A 17,347-nucleotide genomic window follows, 5' to 3' on the forward strand; every position below is an offset into this window, starting at 1 on the left:
TCTAGGTAATGTACATGTCGTCTACAGTATATTATTGACACCTTTTGTGGCCTTAATTTTTCATGGATTTTTCATGGATTTTCTATCTGGTGATGTACCACCAGGATCCAGAGCAGCTTCTTTCCCCAGACTGTGAGACTTTTAACTTCCTCCCCCTCACTCCATCAAAATGAATAGTTTCTTTTCGCATAAAAGGGACAACAAACCTAAATTTCGTGATACAACCTTGTGTTGTAAAATGACCATTGAAGGAACCCTTGAATCCTTGCTTCCTCCACCGCTCCTGCAGCACCACTGAGCACTACACTGACATCTCATTGGGGCAAAAAGGCAACATAAATATTACTCTGATTCCACACATGCTTTCATTTATTATCAGTAAAAGTTTTGGCTCTTGATGACTTCTTCGATCACAGTACTTAAAGAGTAAAGAGTTTTCTTTCTAATTTTGGACAGACCCCAGAGCTTACCTCTAGAAAACACTTTAAATGCATTGCTCAACTGTAGCACACCTGAAGCCGCAGAGCAGGCCTGAATTCCAGTGTAACAACGGAAACAATTCAACTTTTTCACTGGGGGTAGGTGGGAGAACAGGTGGCATGCGTCAGACTGGTTTACCCACATTGGGGAGCCACATAACTTCACTATCACGCCACACCCAGACCTGTCTATAAAGTTGCCACTCAAAAGATAGTGAGATGCACAACAGAGCTCAACCAGCGCCCCGACCTCTCCATCCTCTCCAGCAGTGACATCTACACACAGCACTACCATGAGTCTCAGGAGCAAACGCAGCAGCCGTCCAGGACTACGCGTGTCCTCAGGGGGCTTCAGTAGCATGTCCATGGGATCCTACGCCATCCCCAAGATCAGCTCTGGGGCTATCCAGTCGGCCCCAATTACAGCCGTGACCGTCAACAAGAGCCTGCTCACCCCGCTGAAGATAGACATCGACCCCACAGTCCAAGCTGTTCGCACCCAGGAGAAAGAGCAGATCAAGAGTCTCAACAACCGTTTTGTCTCATTCATTGATAAGGTAAGAGGAAATTTCACTAAAACTCTCGCTGATGATTTAAATAATTTTGATAATCCATCTAGATACTATTATTGGTCTTTGAACTGATGTTTAAATGACTTACACGAGCTCAATGAAAGATTTTAGAATGTGTTTGATTTGGTTGGTATGTCCTCCTTGTGCCGCAGGTAAGACACCTGGAACAGCAGAACAAAGTACTGGAGACCAAGTGGAAGCTGCTGCAAGGACAGACTGCCGCCTCCTCTGACATTGAGACCATGCTGAAGTCGTACATTGCCAACCTGCAAAGACAGCTGGAGTTTGTCAGCAATGACAAACACAGACTCGACATGGAGAACAATGTCCTGCACAAACATGTGGACGACTACAAGACAAAGTAAGACATTTTTTGTGAAAGAGATTGAGCCACTGTCAAGTCTGTGAACTTGAGGGGAGTTTTCAGCATGTGATAACAAAGTTATTACTGATAAGATCTGCGCGAGTAATCTGACATTTGTGGGCTATTTCAGGTATGAGCATGAGATCAACCAGAGGAACGATGCAGAGAATGAGTTTGTCATGCTCAAAAAGGTACAGTGTGCAGTCCTGATGGCTATAATAGATACTTGATACTTGTGTATAACACTGATGAATGGTATGTTTTCTCACAACTCATTAAACCAGATTGAGCACTGAACCATTTGTGTTAACTCTTAATTACATTCACAGTTTTATAAGCAATTTTCTTTGTTGGGCTACAGAACTGTTTTATCTGTTCTGTACGGTGAAATGCAAAAGATGAAGCATTGAGAAAAGTTTTTTTTTTTTTGTTTTACTTACTTCCTGCAGGATGTGGACGCAGGCTATCTGTCCAAGGTGGATCTAGATGACAAGGTGTCTGTTATCAGTGACGAGTTCAACTTCCTCAAGGCTCTGTATGATGCGGTACATAACCATTCACTGAAAATCTTTGGCAGAATTTCAAAAATATTAAATGAAAGATTATATATATAGTATGTCACTTAGGGTTGTCTTCTTACTGTTGCTGTTTGTATTGTTTTATAAAAAAAAGGAGCTGCGTGAGCTACAGGAGAGCCTGAAGGAGACCTCTGTCGTGGTGCAGATGGACAACTCCCGTGGCCTGAACATGGATCAGATTGTGTCTGAGGTTAAGGCTCAGTATGAGGACATCGCTGGCCGCAGCCGCGAAGAAGCTGAAAGCTGGCACAAGAACAAGGTGAAGAATAGAAAATACATGATCCTAGATCTCATATGAATGAGTACATGTTGCTGTTTATGTAATAAAATGTGTAGTAAAACATGTTTCTCTTTAAAACTAGAAATATGAAAGGGGTCAACAGCTAACTAAAGCTCATAAATCTACTATAACACCCCTGCCACCCTTGTCAAACCTGATAATTACTTATCTCCCTTGTTTTTCCATGCCGGCACCAGTTCGACCAGATGGCTGCTGAGGCCGACCAGTATGGCAATGAGCTGCGCAGCACCAAGGGGGAAATATCTGAGCTCAAGCGAATGATAAACCGCCTGCAGAATGAGATCCAGGCTGTAAAGGCACAGGTGAGGGAAAGGTTTACAGTGCCTGATAGTTTAAAAGTAAAAGGTAACTGAACTTGTTGTATGGTCTTTGAATATGTTGGATAATGCATGCTATGAGCCTTAGGTTTTATTTGCTGATAGGTGCTACAAATCAGTATCAGGTGCAAACATGACAAAAAGGTTGGATTGACATGCTCAGATCTCATTGAATGCTTACACCATCTATCCCTCATACCTTTTTCAGCGTACCAACCTTGAGGGCCAGGTAGCCGAAGCGGAGCAGCGTGGGGACGGGGCCGTGCAGGATGCCAAGGTTCGCATCAGGGACCTGGAGTTGGCTCTGCAGAGGGCCAAGCAGGACATGGCTCGGCAGCTCAAGGAGTACCAGGAGCTCATGAATGTCAAGCTGGCCCTGGACATAGAGATCTCCACTTACAGCAAACTGCTGGAAGGAGAGGAGGAGAGGTGAGTTGTTTTGGCAGATCTCAGCTGTGCGTGTCTCATAGCACAATGACTCACTGATTACAGGCTTTATTTAGGCTTTTATGGAAAGAATAATATAAAACTACATTTATTTTCCCTCATGATGATCATCAATTTGGGGTCACAGCTTAAAATGGTTCTCCAGCATTGCTTTCATATAACATTCTCGGATTCACGATGTAACAGTTTAAAAATGAAGGCGGCAGAACTAGAGGTCTTCTATATTCCACAATGTCTTCTTATTTGTCAAAACCTGGTGCCTACATTGCCCACAATGCAACTCGACCACCGACAGTTCGGTCAGAGTGAGTGTGTTTTATGCTAGTAGCAGCTATTGTGGCCTCGATGGTTGCTTAGAAAAGCTGAGGGAAGCGGCTTTTAACGGAGTTGGGGCAGTTAATCAGACGTACTTTTACCAAACCAACCACTTAGTCTTCATCCTTGAAGTCTTTTTTCTTGTAAAACCGAAAAATTCAGTTTGAAAGCACTTCCAATAAAGCAAACATCTAACCTTTGTGTCGCATCTTTAAATAAGATTTCTAGTGCGGCGTCTTCTTCGCCTTATTGTAATGGGCTCAGTACTGCCCCCTGAGGCCGACGGGGGAAAGCACCCACTGGTACGTAACGGTTGGCAAGAGCCGCAGTTGTTGTGTGTGTTCTACCCTCCGTGGCCACAAGGGGCGACAATGATCTCATTCCACACTCAAAAACAAACAGACTTCTACCACAACAGACTTTGACTTTTAACAACCTTTTACTTTGTCAGTACATCAGTGCTTACAGTATATTTCCTGCTTTCTCTCTGACAGAATTGGACAGGAATCTATTGTCAACATCCAAACAGTGCCCAACAAATGTAAGTATTTTTCAGCCAAAAATAACACCATTATTACCACTGGCATTAGGATTGTTGTGATAGCCTGCAGCGTGTGTGTGTGTGATTTTTATACTGTCCTCTTCTCAACAGCCGTCCCCGTTATCCAGCCGCGAAGGTCAGGTGCAGTTCTCATCAAGACAGTGGAGACCCATGATATTTCATACAACTAAATCAGAACAAAACACACTGCAGTGCCCTAACCTGCTCAATCACTATGGCCATTTAACTCTAACCTTTACATTCTTATTTTTGTAACCTACAATGAGCCAACTGCACCAATGAGCCAAATGTGTGTTTTATTTCTCCTTGTGTTTGATGTCACATTAATTACCACTTTCTGTGTTTAAAATAAAGATGTACTCTGCCGAATGATCATTTGTATTCCTATTTCTTGGGTAACAATTAAATAGACATGGAATTCAGTCTCCTCTTTACATCCTCGTCAAAACATGCTGCAAACTTCAGCAACAGCTGCTGATGTGAACCCATTGAGTCAGTAATGGGTAATAATGGTTTTCTGGAGTCACCTATATATCCAACACTAAGAATGGACTTTACATTGAAATAGGAGACATCTTGTGTACAGCAGACCTTTTAAGTAGGTAATTGAACTTTTTGTGGAAACACAAATTATTATTCCAAATATTTCATGTGTCTGGAGGGGATCTTTAAATAGTAACTTAATGCCCCCTGAAAATCTTGTCTTTGCTGACCTCCAGTGGTTTCTTCTCATCTTGCTGCGGTGATGTTAAGATGTACAGACTTTATATAATGTAATTCCAATGCAGACCACAGCTGACCAGTGCTTGTTAAGAGAAACTACAGCTCACTTTAACCCTGGAGCAGATGTATTTGACCTCCAACAAGAAGAGATCAAGTTTTACAGAGAAGGTTTAGTGACTTGAACTTCCTATATGCTAACTCATGGAAATTAGGGGGGCGTTATTTTGGGGGCGATGTGTGTTATTTTATTACAAGTACTCAGATCTTTTACTTAAGTTGACGTAGCAATACCACAATGTAGAAATACTCTGTTACAAGTGAAATTCCTGCATTCAAAATGTTACTTAGGTAAAGGCACATAAATATTATCAGCTAAATGTACTTAAAGTAAACACAAAGTGTAGAAAAATGGCTCCTATTAGCATCAAAATATACTTCTTGTACCACAAGTAAAAGTACTCATGATGCAGGATGGACCTTGTATATTATTGGAGAGTGATTAGATTACAGAATACACAAGAAATACAAGAACAAATACACAAAGAAAATTATACAGAAACGCACATTAACAAGCAAACTGCTGAATTTTTTGATGCATTAATATCTAAGCATCACTTTAATATTGTAGCTGGCAAAGGTGGGGTTGATTTGAAATATTTTATATACTGCTGGGTAGCTTCATCTATCATAATACATCATAATTCTATTTTTTTCAAAATAAATGTCAAATTTTTGTCAAATAAATGCAGTGGAGTAAAAAGTACAATATTCTCCTCTAAAATGTAGTGGAGCAGCATAGAATTACTAATAAGTAATCAAGTATAGTACTTGGGTAAATATACTCAGTTATTTTCAATAACTTAATTTAGGAGCATATTAAAACGTGTTATTGCTGGACGGACATATCCAAACTGACTCTTTTGTTAGTATCGTCTATAAGGCAGCGCGCAGGGCTGAAAATCACATCTTACTTCCTGTTTTGACCTGCTCGCGGTTTAATTGGTAGGTAGCTCGTGTGCTGCTGCATTCTCTCTGTAGGCGTAACCCCACCATTAAATCAGAGGTCTGTCTGCTTTCTGAAGTTTTTTCGCTTTACGACATTTTGTCTCATTTACTTTGTTATCCAACATGACTGCGTCCAAGGTAACTGTACTTTCCACTTCCGCGTTTTGAAAAATTACAACGTGCATTGTACTGCTACTGTAAAACATGTGGGTAGACAGCCGAAATACAGTTCATTACACTGTAATTTATTTGCAGACATGAATGACATGTTGCCTGCAGACTGTCATGCTGAAAGTTAATTATATTTTACGTATTCCCACAACAGTGATTTACCCAATGGACAAAGACACTGTGCTGACTCACATCCTGAAGTTAGATGACATGTCGACACTTCTTGTTGGAGAACTGCCTGGCAGTGTGATAAACAACAATAAGTACATATCCCCGCTGACTTCTGAAGCCCTGGTGACAGACAGAAATGTGGAAGACAACGCGCCGTCCCTTGATTGTGCCATCCATGCTGCTCTGTCTGGTGAAATCAAAACTGTGATACTGGTCGGTCCTGAAGGATCAGGCAAGACCACTGCTTTGGAGAAGCTAGTTGTGGACTGGGCAAAAGGAGAACACCTTCAAAACATTTCTTATGTTTTCCATTTCCGGTGCAGGGAGTTAAATTCTCTTAATGGGACGCTCTCCTTGGAGACGTTGATGCTACACCATCACGGTCTCATCCCTCCTGAGTCCATGCACCTGGTTCTGCAGAAACCAGAGAATGTGTTGTTTGTTTTTGATGATCTGGATCGGTACAAACACAGCCTGGACCCCTCCGTCCACACCCTCTGCTTTGATCCCAGCCAGGCAGCCTCAGTGTTCTGTTTAGTGGCCAGCTTGCTTCAAGGATCGCTGCTGAAGGGAGCTGCCTTCCTGGTGGCAATCAGGCAGACAGGAAGTCTGACGTTCCTGAGTGGCACCCGGGTGGAGGTGTTGGGGTTTCTGAAGCCACAAAGAGAGGGCTACTTTAATGGGTTCTTTACTGACCCAGCTGCTGCCAACAAAGCACTAACGCACATGGAAAGGACTCTAGGCTTTTATGATATCTGTACCTCCCCAAGATTTTGTTGGACAATCTGTTCTATGTACAGGTCTCAGATGGATGCTGGAACAAAACTTTCTGAGACGTTATCTCAGCTGTATTTAGACATCCTGGTCCACCTGATGCTGACGCTCTCGCTGGATGAGGCCGGCAGCAGAGAACTAGTGTTGGCCCTCGGCAAGATGGCATCTCACTGCTCCCTTGACCAGCATTCGAGCTGTACCAAAGAGGAAATGGATTCCTTTGGTTTTCAACGGTTTCTCACCTCAGTTGGTGTTTTCTTGCATGTAGATGGTGACCAGTCAGACAGACATGTCTTCTCCTTCCACTCCCAGCTGATGCAGGAGTTCCTCTTGGCCGTGTCTTTCTTTCTGGACAAGTTGGCACCTGATGGTGTGGAGAAGATGTTGGAAAAGCACGAAGGCCGTTCAAAGTTTCTAGATCTCTTCTTGTCAGGGCTCTCTGAGCCAATTCAGCGCAGACCACTGGAGACCCTGCTGGGGGAGTTGAACCCTGATCGGATCGCGGACTTCAAATGCTGGTTTAAAAGCAGCTCCGAGAAGACACTGAAAGAATGCTACAAAGACAGGCACCACCACTGCTTCCGTCTGCTTCATCAAGCTCAAAATGAGAGTTTGGTGAAGGACATCGTCACCCCCTCAGCACGGATAGGCATCAGCTATGGAGACCTGAGCCTCCAGGACTGTGTCGCTCTGAATTATGTTGTCACGTGCCTCGGAGAGATGGAGCAGTTGAATCTGTATCGTACAAAGAATTTGACGGAGGAGAAAGCAGAGATTCTGGCTCCAACTATGAGCTTGTCACATAAGATAATGTAAGTCGTGGTAAATATTCATGTGTCCAGGCATCATTCATTTTGTGTGTTCAGTATGCCGTCATATGTATGATCGCTCTGTTGTGTCCACCAGCTTGTTAGACAGCTCCTTGAGTACAGGGGCTGTCCATCATGTGGCCTCAGCTCTCAGCAGAGGACGCACCAAGGAGCTGGATCTCGCTTACACCCGCCTCGGAGATGAAAAGTTAAAAATCCTCTGTGCTGGACTAAGAGACTGCAAGCTGCAAATATTAAAGTAAGATTATCTCAAGGCATTCTTTTAAAATGTTATGTTAACGGACAGAAATCACCCAGTTCAGGTAGTAAGCCCTTGATATTTTGCTTTTGATTTACCTAGACTTGTAGTATGCAGACTGACAGGGGCAAGCTGTGAAGATCTGGTGTCTGTCCTGACCTCTGCCACCTCTCAGCTGTGTGCGTTAGACATGAGGTGTAATCAGATCGGGGACCAGGGCTTCACGAAACTGTGCAAAGCACTGCATAGTCCTCACTGCAAACTACAGGAGCTCCAGTATGTACTGGGTAGTATTGTATTTTCTTAAAGCTGCCTATTTAGTTGACTCTCAGGTTTGAAAAATTACCTTATTTTGTTTATTAAAAGGCTACAAAACGGCGAGTTGACTGCGGCATCCATGGAGGCTTTATCAGCAGCTTTGTGTTCTGGCCAATCAGAGTTGAGGAAATTGAACCTGACACAAAACACGATTGGTCACAGTGGAGTGGAGGCTTTGTGCAAATCCCTGCAACACCCACTTTGTAAACTGCAGAGCCTCAAGTAAGTCGTGTCCTGCCTGACTCGTAAAAGTGGTAAGAACATGTGGAAAAGACGCACCTCGTGTGTGATAAATCATACCTTTACATTCATATTTGTCTGCCACTGGTGGTCTTTTGCGTATCTTTTCTTATAGTTTCTTTGATTGCGAGCTGACGGGTGCGTGCTGTCCTCATTTGATGGAGGCCTTGATGTCAGAGCACTGCTCTCTGTCAGAGCTGGACCTGTCAGTGAATGATGTGGGCCAGGAGGGGGCACTGCTGCTCTGCCAAGCCCTCAGTCGACCTGGATGTCAAATACAAAAACTTGGGTAACGTCACTCTTTTTTGTCTTTTCAGTGATAAAGTACCACCTTTCGCAAATATTTGATGAAGTTCAGATGATTGTATATTCTGCTGCACCCTGCAGGCTGAAGCGATGCGAGTTAACCCAGTCGGTCTTCAAGGAACTGGGTTCAGTGCTGAGAAGTGGGACTTCTCAGCTTAAGTGTCTGACTGTAGGTATGAATGACGTGGGAGACCAAGGGGTTAAACATATTTGGGATGCTGTTGCACATCCAAGCTGCCTGTTGGAGGAGCTGGAGTAAGTTCTCTCCTTCATACCATTTTGTTTTCTAATCACATCGTGGTGTGCACTACATTCAAATTTGTCTGCCTCTCTTATCTCAGCGTTGAAATGACCGGTTTAACGGATGCCTGTGTTGAGGACTTGTGTGCCGCCATAAGAGCCAGTAAGACTTTGAAGAGCCTGGAACTGAGAAACAACTCACTGAGTAATGCTTCTGTCCCAGCCCTCATCCAAGTCATGCAGGACAGCCACAACGTGCAGGAGATGAAGTAAGCCCCGATTCACTTCAGTTAATTATAAACCATCTGGAGCCGGCGCACTTTACATGAAGTTTCTCAGCACAAGCAAATGTTTTAAACTAGCATCTAACGACTGCTTTTGTCTCCAACTCTTTCAGCCTGAAGTACAACAACTTCAGTGGAGACGTTTTTAACATGCTGTACGAGTGTGATAAAATAAGATACTGAGGACGACGGATTACTCTAACAGACTGCTAGAGGATCACATATACATACATGCTGTTATTACAGCTGAAACTATTAGTGGATGAATCCATTTGTCGCTCAACAGAAAAATAACTTTTTACTATTGTCTGACATTTTACAGATTGAACGATTAACTGAGAAAATAATCGGTCAGTTGCAGCCCTACTCATTATACAGTCAAGTTCACCATCCATAACATAATAAAGATCCTGCACATTCATCACTGGATTTGATACAATAATGTTTTATTAAGAAACCTTTGGCATTTTAAGGAGAGATATTTGCCATTTGGAATTTCTCAGCTTACAACAGAGTAAGCAGTATATTCAGTAAGGCAGATGCAGTGATTTGTTTTACAGCTGTAAAATATATTACCTACTTCACTAATAAAATTTATTTACATGTATAAAATGAGTTTTGACTGTAGCAGTGTAGACATGCACTGTTACGCATTTGCTGCAATTTCGAACTCACACACACAAAAATACAGCGAGGTGCAGACAGACCACACACATTTCTCTGTCTACTCCTGTAAGCAAAAAGCAGGTGTAAACCTCACACAGTGTAAACCTGACTCAGTAAGACAGTGCTAAGTCTTTATTCCACACATGGAGTTCCCCTGTACCCAAGTCCTCTCTCCATTCGAACAAGCAAATCTTTTCGGGGGGCGGGGGGGGGGTGGGTAAAGTGACAAGGTGGGTCACACAGGCACGCAGGAGGTGAATAAAAGCCACACTGGAAGTAAATATCCCTTCATGGTACTCAGTGGTCGTGAGTTTCTCCATTAAGGTTGCCAGTGTGACTGCTGTCCTTTGGTTTTAGGGTCTGACTGGGATTTTTACTCTGTCTCCTCGTCTCCTCGTCGGAGCTGCTCTCGATGTCACTACGGTCGTCTTTTGACACCTGCAAAGTGAAACACAAATAGGAATGACTGTTTTACTAACAACTCTAATAGTGAGGAAAGCACTTAAGACTAAGGGTGTGCAGCCACGCTAGCAGCTCTGTGAGGCTGTCAGCATGCTAACATGCTCACAGTGACGATGCTGAACATCCCGATGCAGGTAATGTTTATCACAGTCACCATCTTTGTGTAGCATGTCAGCATGCTAACATTTTCTAATTGGCACCGCAGCTGAGGATGAGTCATTAGTTTTACAGATATTTGGTCATAAAGCAAAAATATTGGACAAATTACAATTGATTGATGGGTTAGATAATAAGACAGGGGAACACCAAAGTTTTACCCTAAGAGGAACATGAATGTCTGTACCAAATTGAATGATAAGTTCAACTTGCTGGTGCTAGAGGACAAAGTCTGGCTTTATCCCCTGGAAATCCATCTAATGGTTGTCAAGACGTTTTATAAACAAATCAGAAACGTCAGAGGATCACCAAAGTCAGTAGGAGTCATCCTATGGGCAATCCATCCAACAGTTGTTGGAGAGATATTTCAGTCTGGACCAAAGTGGTGGACGAACTGACCGTCCATTGCCATCCATGTACCTACACCGCTAGCGTGGCTACAAATTGTACTACGCACAACAGACAGCCAGACTAACCTTTCCCTTGAATATGGCTTTGATAGCAATGCGAGTGATGAGGTAGAACCAGATGATGTGAAGAGCCTGCAGCACCAACAGCAACCCATTGAGTAGCCACCAGGCCTGGTATGGCCCGACGATCTCCCAGCTCTCAAACAGAACACTGTTAACAATCCTGCAACAAATAACACAAACACACAGAGGTTACTGGAGCGCTCAATGTGTTGTTATTACAATGTTTAGTGCCACGTTTAGAGTGTAAAAATAGTTAAACATATGACAGGTTGGCAAAAGTACATCATTTGATATTTAAATAAGCTCACATTTGCCTCACCAGAAAGGATAGATGACAAGTCGCGTGAAGAAAAAGCTTATGCTGAACACCACAAACAGGCCATCACATAGCTTCTGGTACTTGGCATAGTTGGCCAGCTTGGCAGCCTTTGGGAATAAATAAGGCATTAATGACTTACAGTAATAAAATACACTAGTATCTCTGTTGTAATTCTCTGTTGTTCAAGTAATGACATGTCATTGAAATGCTAATAAGACATGTTTCTGTAAGACACGTAGTACAAGTAGCTTACAACTACTTTTACTACCTACCTTGTACCACTACGTTTCAATGACATCTTCTCACTGAAATGCTAATAAGAGATTCTTTTCTGTCAGACAGGTAGTACAAGTAGCTCACGGCCCAGCAGTATCATTTCCATGCTCACGTGTACCCAGCTGTGTTTGCCTACATTCTGCCAAACAATATGCGGCTTTGCTGACTCAAACCCCCTCAGAGTTTGCTTCTTGCAGCAGGTGCTATCAGAAAACAAAATCACTGAGTTCTTTACCTCAAGGAAGATGTCGGATGCATCGTGCACACACATGACCAAAGTGCCAGCTCTTAGCATGTTGTTGGCATAGGAGAATGTGATGAGCAATATGGTGGCCAGGTGGTGGACAAGCATTATGATGAAATCCTGTCATCAGTTAAATGAGGAGAGATGACAGAGAAAGAGAGAGACAGGGGGGTTAAGTGGTAAATAGGATGCTCAAGCTACTTGCACTCAGATTTACAAGTATGGAAAACACCTGCAGCTAAAAGATGAAGCTGCTGGTTGAATAATCCTCACTGCTCGTCTTTTGTACATTCATAAAGACTGTCAGTTACAACACCAACTGCAAGGCTTTGTGTAAATACCGGGATGACAGGCTAATGTGAAGCTATAAATAAGAAGCATTGTAATTCTTTGTGGCGTAGCAGCATTTCATTGTCTAACCTGTTCTGCCAGAGCACATCTTAATAGGCAAATTCTAAAACGCCGGTAAAATTAAATTCTGTGAAAGTTAACCCTGTAAACAAACACCGCCAAAGAAATTAAAAAACGGATATGGATATGAAGTGAATATGAAAGGCTGGCAAAACAGTTCTGATACAAAAAGGCATGAATTATTAAAGAGGGCTATCGAGAGGCAGCACAATCGTGTTAGTTAAGCCGTTGTTGACTCACCTTACGTTTAATGTCTATGAACTGGGAAAACATCAGAGACCAATAGAAAGCCAGCTCAGCTACATAGTAGTTGAACTGTCCAGGACTCAGAGGCTTTGGAAGGGAGTGAAGCAAAAACACCTTTAACAAAAATGTAGCCCCACTGGCCTACCAACATTAGCGTGCTGAACACAGAGTCATAATATAGGCAGCTGACTATCAGGATTATGCAGTTTATAAAAAAAATATTAACCTGAAAAGGATAGTTGTACCAACACTGTCTGGTATCCCACATCCAAGGCGACTGACAGAAACAGAAAAACATTTGCATACGATTATGCCTGTGTCTGATTAGATCAACAAAAACATACAATGGATTCACCTTTCAATGAAAGCTAAAGCTATGCAACACTTCAATGCAACGGTATCAGTATTCTGCATTCACTCATTCAACTCACCACCCACAGATGGCGAATGGCATAGATAAAAATCCCCAGGTAAAATGTAAATCGCCACCTGAAGTGAAAGAAAAGAGTAGAATTGAGAAAACAGAACAATGTCATTTGTTTGTAGTCATGCTATCGCCTTGGTGAGGCTGTACTTAGGCACAGCAGTTAGATTAGAGCTACATGCTAAGGTCAGCATGCTAGCATGCTCACAATGACAATACTAACATTCAACATCTTCACCATCTTAGTGTAGCATGTTAGCATGCTAACATTTACCATGTGCACCATCTTAGTGTAGCGTGTTAGCATGCTAACATTTACCATGTTCACCATCTTAGTGTAGCATGTTAGCATGCTAACATTTGCTAATAAGCACTAATTAGACTGATGGGAATGTCATGAGTTGTAAGTATCTGGTCATAAAACAAAGACGTTTTGACCTGATGATGGCACTAGATGAAAAGTTAAGGGATCACCAATTATAATTACAATTCATCCTGAGGAGGACATGAATGTGTGAGCCGAATTTCAAGGCAATCCATCCAATAGTTGTCGGTCAAAACCACAAATGTCAACCTCATAGTGGTGCTCAAGGAAAAAGTCAGGGGATCGCCAAAGTTATTCAGATTCATACTCTGAGGACCATGAATGTCTGTACAAAAGTTCATATCAATCACTCCAATGGTTAGTTCAGTTGACTGACAGACATGAATGAAAATATACATATATATAGATAAGTCTCCACTCATTAACAGTTTAGTAGGAACCTACATGCTCTCGCAGAACTTCTTCTGCGTGCTGGGCCTGTCTTGATTCCGACGAATGCGAAACCATCTCTGTATTTTCCGTACATCCCAGTCCATCTGCTTGGAGAGTCCATCCAGTTGCCTCGTGTCTGGACACTGAAGAGGAGAGTACAGGACAAATAGAAATCACTTGCTTGCCACAATACCACTAGGTATGGCTGTCACACTACATGAAGCATTTACTAAACATATCATTATGTCTGTGGTGGTGTATTCCAGCGTGTAGAGGAATATTTAATGGACTACAGAACAAACATGGGCCTTATGTACCGTTTTGGACTGATACATCCTCTCCAGGACATCATTGGGCTGAGCTCGCCGAGGCTCTCCCGCCTGAATCTGAAGTATGTGGGCACAGGGCTTGGCCACTAGCCTGTGTACACACAGATGGAGGCAAAAAAAGAGAAGGTGGGGGCAGGGAGCGGACACAGAGATGGTGTGGTATTAAGAGAAACATTCAGACAAGGAAGGGAGTCAGTGAGAGAACTTTGTACAGGCTGTAACAGATGAACTGTTTAAGCTAAGATTGGCTTCCCTCACTAACACAAACTGTGGAGATTCAGCAGTTTTCCCACAAAGTAATGTTTGACATGCATGTGTGTGTCTAAGAGGGAGGGGAAGGGAGCACAATAGAGCCCATAGGGGAGACACAGGAAAGCGCAAGAAGGAATCCTGGGGAATGTAGCACCTAGTCTAAACAGAGCGTGATGACCTATCATGTGAGAGGGTGGGAGACAGAGATGGGAGGGCCGCCTCCAACCAAAATACTGATGTGTGTCACAAGATCATCTGGTTCATCTGGTTGAGTTGACCAGTGTTCATGCTGAAACTCCATTTATTACATCTCAATCTCACAACACCCCCCACTTATCTGGAATAGTTTCCCCAACATGGCAAAATCCTGAATGAATAGAAGTACAGACCAGGCTTCGGCCCGCCCTCTCATTGGTGACTTTACTCTCCTAAGGAAGTTAGGGCCATTTGCGTAACCCCTAATTTAGCTGAATTTACTGTGTATGATATATGCTGAACAGACTGGCTTTGAAAGCCCCTCACCCTGGCACAAAATGCCCAGTTTCCAGTGATCGCATAAGACTGTGTGATAACTGTATGCCATTTCTGTTATCTATCTATAAACTGTCATTGCTGAGCAAGATAACAATGTGTGTCAAGCCAGATGAATTATTTTCATGAGTCAACACCTCAGAGGAATGCTAACACTGTTAAATATGAGGGTAAGGCAAAAGCAACAGAGAAATACACTATAATTATATGTCACAGGAAGAGGCAGAAACCGAGGGAGTCCCATCTATGAATCAAAGTGAATTCGTTAAAAGAGATTTGCCTAACTTCATTACAAACTAACTTTGTTGACAGCAACAGATCACACAATAAGCCTGCAGATGGTTGCTTATCTCTAGTTTCCTTATAGTTTGCTTTCATAAAGAATGACTCATATATTGTTACAGGAGTAACATTTGTACAGTTTTTTGTGGCAATGCTTCCAGTTTTTCTCCTTTATGAACAACAGTTGCCACATAAGACTGAAGCCCTCCTCAACTGTGCACTCACACAGATGTAGGCACCCAAATGAGGAACTTCACTAAAAGTAACAACAAACACGAGTCCAGTTTACCTTTCAAAAAGCAGTCTTAGTAGAAAAACTCCGACTGCCAGAGGCAAGGCGTAGAGTATGTCTCTCATTCGGGGATACTCGATGCCAGGTGGTGGACGCTCCAGGTCCGCCCATGTAACATTTTCGGGAAGCCAAAATCTCTCACTCCAAATCCAGTCTGAGATAGAAGAAGTCATCGGGGAACAGAAAATATTCGAGAGCAACAGTAGCAAATAAAGTAAACCCGGCGAAAACTACTCGTCGGACATCTGGTGGCCTAGGTTAACTAAATGAAACCTTTTGCAGTGATGTTCCCGCCTCCTCCCTGTAACATTTCACTAGCTTAGTGAGTATCACTTCTGGTTTAGCATACTCCTATGAGTAAACTGCACGGACCGCTAGCTTGACACGTAAGGCTGAAAGGCAACGCCCACTACACTGATTACTCAACTTTCAATGAAGTTTTCCACTTGAAGGATGAACAAACTAATGTGTCCCAGGTTGTAGCCTCTCCAGCATTTTCCTGTCTTGAAATTAGGGCTATGTCAGGTAGTTAAAGGCAGCTAAAGTTGGCTAATGTCAACTGACACCTGAAGCTAAGTTGCACCTCCAGTTTGCAATTAGCGTGTAACGTCACTTGATTAGTTAAGGCTAGCCATTATAGACAATTAACGCTAACCTAACTGTATTTTGGAGTTGTTTGTTGGTAAGTTACGGCAGCTGAAATACTTTCCTCTAACTATTTAGCCACATTTAACTCTGTAACGTACTATTAAGTAAAATTCAAGGCAATATCAGCTAACAGTCAAAACAAGTACCTACGGTATGCTATGCTATCGGTTATTTCCAGTAACATTAGCTACCTAAGCAGCCCAGGTTAGCTAGCTACCTAAATGAAAAGTACCACTGTGGTAAAGAGCTAACTTATGATGATGATTATCTAACGCCAGTTGACTGTGTGGAATATGTTGTTATCAAAATACTTTAGAAGTCATTATCCAGTTGAGTATACAACCTGTTTATGTTAATTTTCTTCGGTGTGTAAACTGAGATTTCCATCACAAAAATGACTGTTGACTGAATTAAATTTAAAACTAAATTAACTTTTAATATGTATTTCCACAACCAGCGAAATACATAAATATACACTCAGTTGAAGTTGAATCAACACCTCTTTAACACATTCAACAAACACTGAACATTATAGCCTTTATGAAGGTAGGATTAATTGCAGGACTGCTGTATTAGACTTTCTTGTTTTGATTTAGGTGTACCTGGCAACTGAGTGAACAGCTGTCTACAGTGCCTTTTGTCAGGATATATTCAAGACAGAATTACAAGCAGATTTTTTTATAGCTAGTTGTAGAACAACAAAAAAAACATTTCAGGGGAGGTTAAATGAGCTGAAAGCATATAGGACAAAAACCCGGGGATTTGTGTAGAATATTTGCTGCAGAGCTTTATGTTAGTAAAGGTGGATAAATCTTCCACCCATAAAATGTGTTTATGTGGGTTTACCCTTCACTTGGTCTGTGTGGAGAACACTTATTGCGTGCTCTTTAAGAATCTTAATCCCCTTAACTGAAGATAGGCTATTTAGTGTTCTCTAGAGTAGAATAACACCCTCATAGGATGCCAGGATACGGTTCGTAAAGATTGTACATCTTATTGAAGATAGAGTAGAAGGTAGGAATGGTTGATTATTGACAATGATTGTCAATGATTTGCAGCTTTAATTCGTAAACCTTTACCTCATTACTGGCTTCACCTACCAACCAAGGTTAAGGTCTCAGGCTGGAATCTGGCCACACAGCGAAGTCCAAGCTCATTAGGAAACCTGTTACTGGTCGTTTTCTTTTTGACTAAATTCATTGAATCTTGCGTTTCACTTTGAGTCCTAAGATAACCTTTTATGTCTGTTTTTAGAGGGAAATTGTTATTGTGTAGCTGCAAGCAGATAGCTGCAAACTGTAGGGGCAGGTCTCCACCGTAACTTGCAACTTGTTAGTGTTGTGG

General features: G+C 42.3%; 3 protein-coding genes across 3 annotated transcripts; 2 read left to right on the plus strand and 1 right to left on the minus strand.

Annotated features, from left to right (window-relative positions):
* Nucleotides 1-698: 698 nt before the first annotated feature.
* On the plus strand, nt 699-4,310 carry LOC139289316 (intermediate filament protein ON3-like). The gene is given in 11 exon segments (XM_070910895.1): nt 699-722; nt 724-747; nt 749-1,036; nt 1,204-1,412; nt 1,546-1,606; nt 1,865-1,960; nt 2,088-2,252; nt 2,471-2,596; nt 2,820-3,040; nt 3,868-3,914; nt 4,026-4,310. Coding segments are annotated over 11 exon segments (1,341 nt in total). The 3' UTR covers nt 4,106-4,310.
* Nucleotides 4,311-5,774: 1,464 nt separating this feature from the next.
* LOC139289315 (NACHT, LRR and PYD domains-containing protein 12) lies at nt 5,775-9,841 on the plus strand. The gene is made up of 9 exons (XM_070910894.1): nt 5,775-5,801; nt 5,989-7,591; nt 7,686-7,847; nt 7,950-8,123; nt 8,214-8,387; nt 8,521-8,694; nt 8,793-8,966; nt 9,053-9,220; nt 9,349-9,841. The coding sequence occupies exons 2-9, from the start codon at nt 6,000-6,002 to the stop codon at nt 9,416-9,418; spliced, it is 2,688 nt and encodes an 895-aa protein (XP_070766995.1). The 5' UTR covers nt 5,775-5,801; nt 5,989-5,999; the 3' UTR covers nt 9,419-9,841.
* On the minus strand, nt 9,602-15,528 carry LOC139289318 (ceramide synthase 5-like). The gene is made up of 10 exons (XM_070910896.1): nt 15,353-15,528; nt 13,987-14,089; nt 13,682-13,812; nt 12,920-12,977; nt 12,715-12,765; nt 12,483-12,575; nt 11,823-11,951; nt 11,312-11,418; nt 10,996-11,152; nt 9,602-10,339 (listed from the first exon to the last, which is right to left on the minus strand). The coding sequence occupies exons 1-10, from the start codon at nt 15,526-15,528 to the stop codon at nt 10,199-10,201; spliced, it is 1,146 nt and encodes a 381-aa protein (XP_070766997.1). The 3' UTR covers nt 9,602-10,198.
* Between the last annotated feature and the right edge of the window lie 1,819 nt (nt 15,529-17,347).

This window comes from Enoplosus armatus, chromosome 8, assembly GCF_043641665.1.
Source record: "Enoplosus armatus isolate fEnoArm2 chromosome 8, fEnoArm2.hap1, whole genome shotgun sequence".
Lineage (NCBI taxonomy): Eukaryota > Metazoa > Chordata > Actinopteri > Centrarchiformes > Enoplosidae > Enoplosus > Enoplosus armatus.

What these genes read in the sequence shown, in the direction of transcription:
- LOC139289315 (XM_070910894.1), top strand. Translation starts at nt 6,000, where the DNA reads ATGGACAAAGACACTGTGCTGACTCACATCCTGAAGTTAGATGACATG. An exon ending in TGCAAGCTGCAAATATTAAA is followed by an intron (nt 7,848 to 7,949) that starts GTAAGATTATCT and finishes TGATTTACCTAG; the next exon opens with ACTTGTAGTATGCAGACTGA. An exon ending in TGTCAAATACAAAAACTTGG is followed by an intron (nt 8,695 to 8,792) that starts GTAACGTCACTC and finishes TGCACCCTGCAG; the next exon opens with GCTGAAGCGATGCGAGTTAA.
- LOC139289318 (XM_070910896.1), bottom strand. Translation starts at nt 15,528, where the DNA reads ATGACTTCTTCTATCTCAGACTGGATTTGGAGTGAGAGATTTTGGCTT. An exon ending in CTAAGACTGCTTTTTGAAAG is followed by an intron (nt 14,090 to 15,352) that starts GTAAACTGGACT and finishes GTGTGTACACAG; the next exon opens with GCTAGTGGCCAAGCCCTGTG. An exon ending in AAGAAGTTCTGCGAGAGCAT is followed by an intron (nt 12,978 to 13,681) that starts GTAGGTTCCTAC and finishes CTTTCACTTCAG; the next exon opens with GTGGCGATTTACATTTTACC.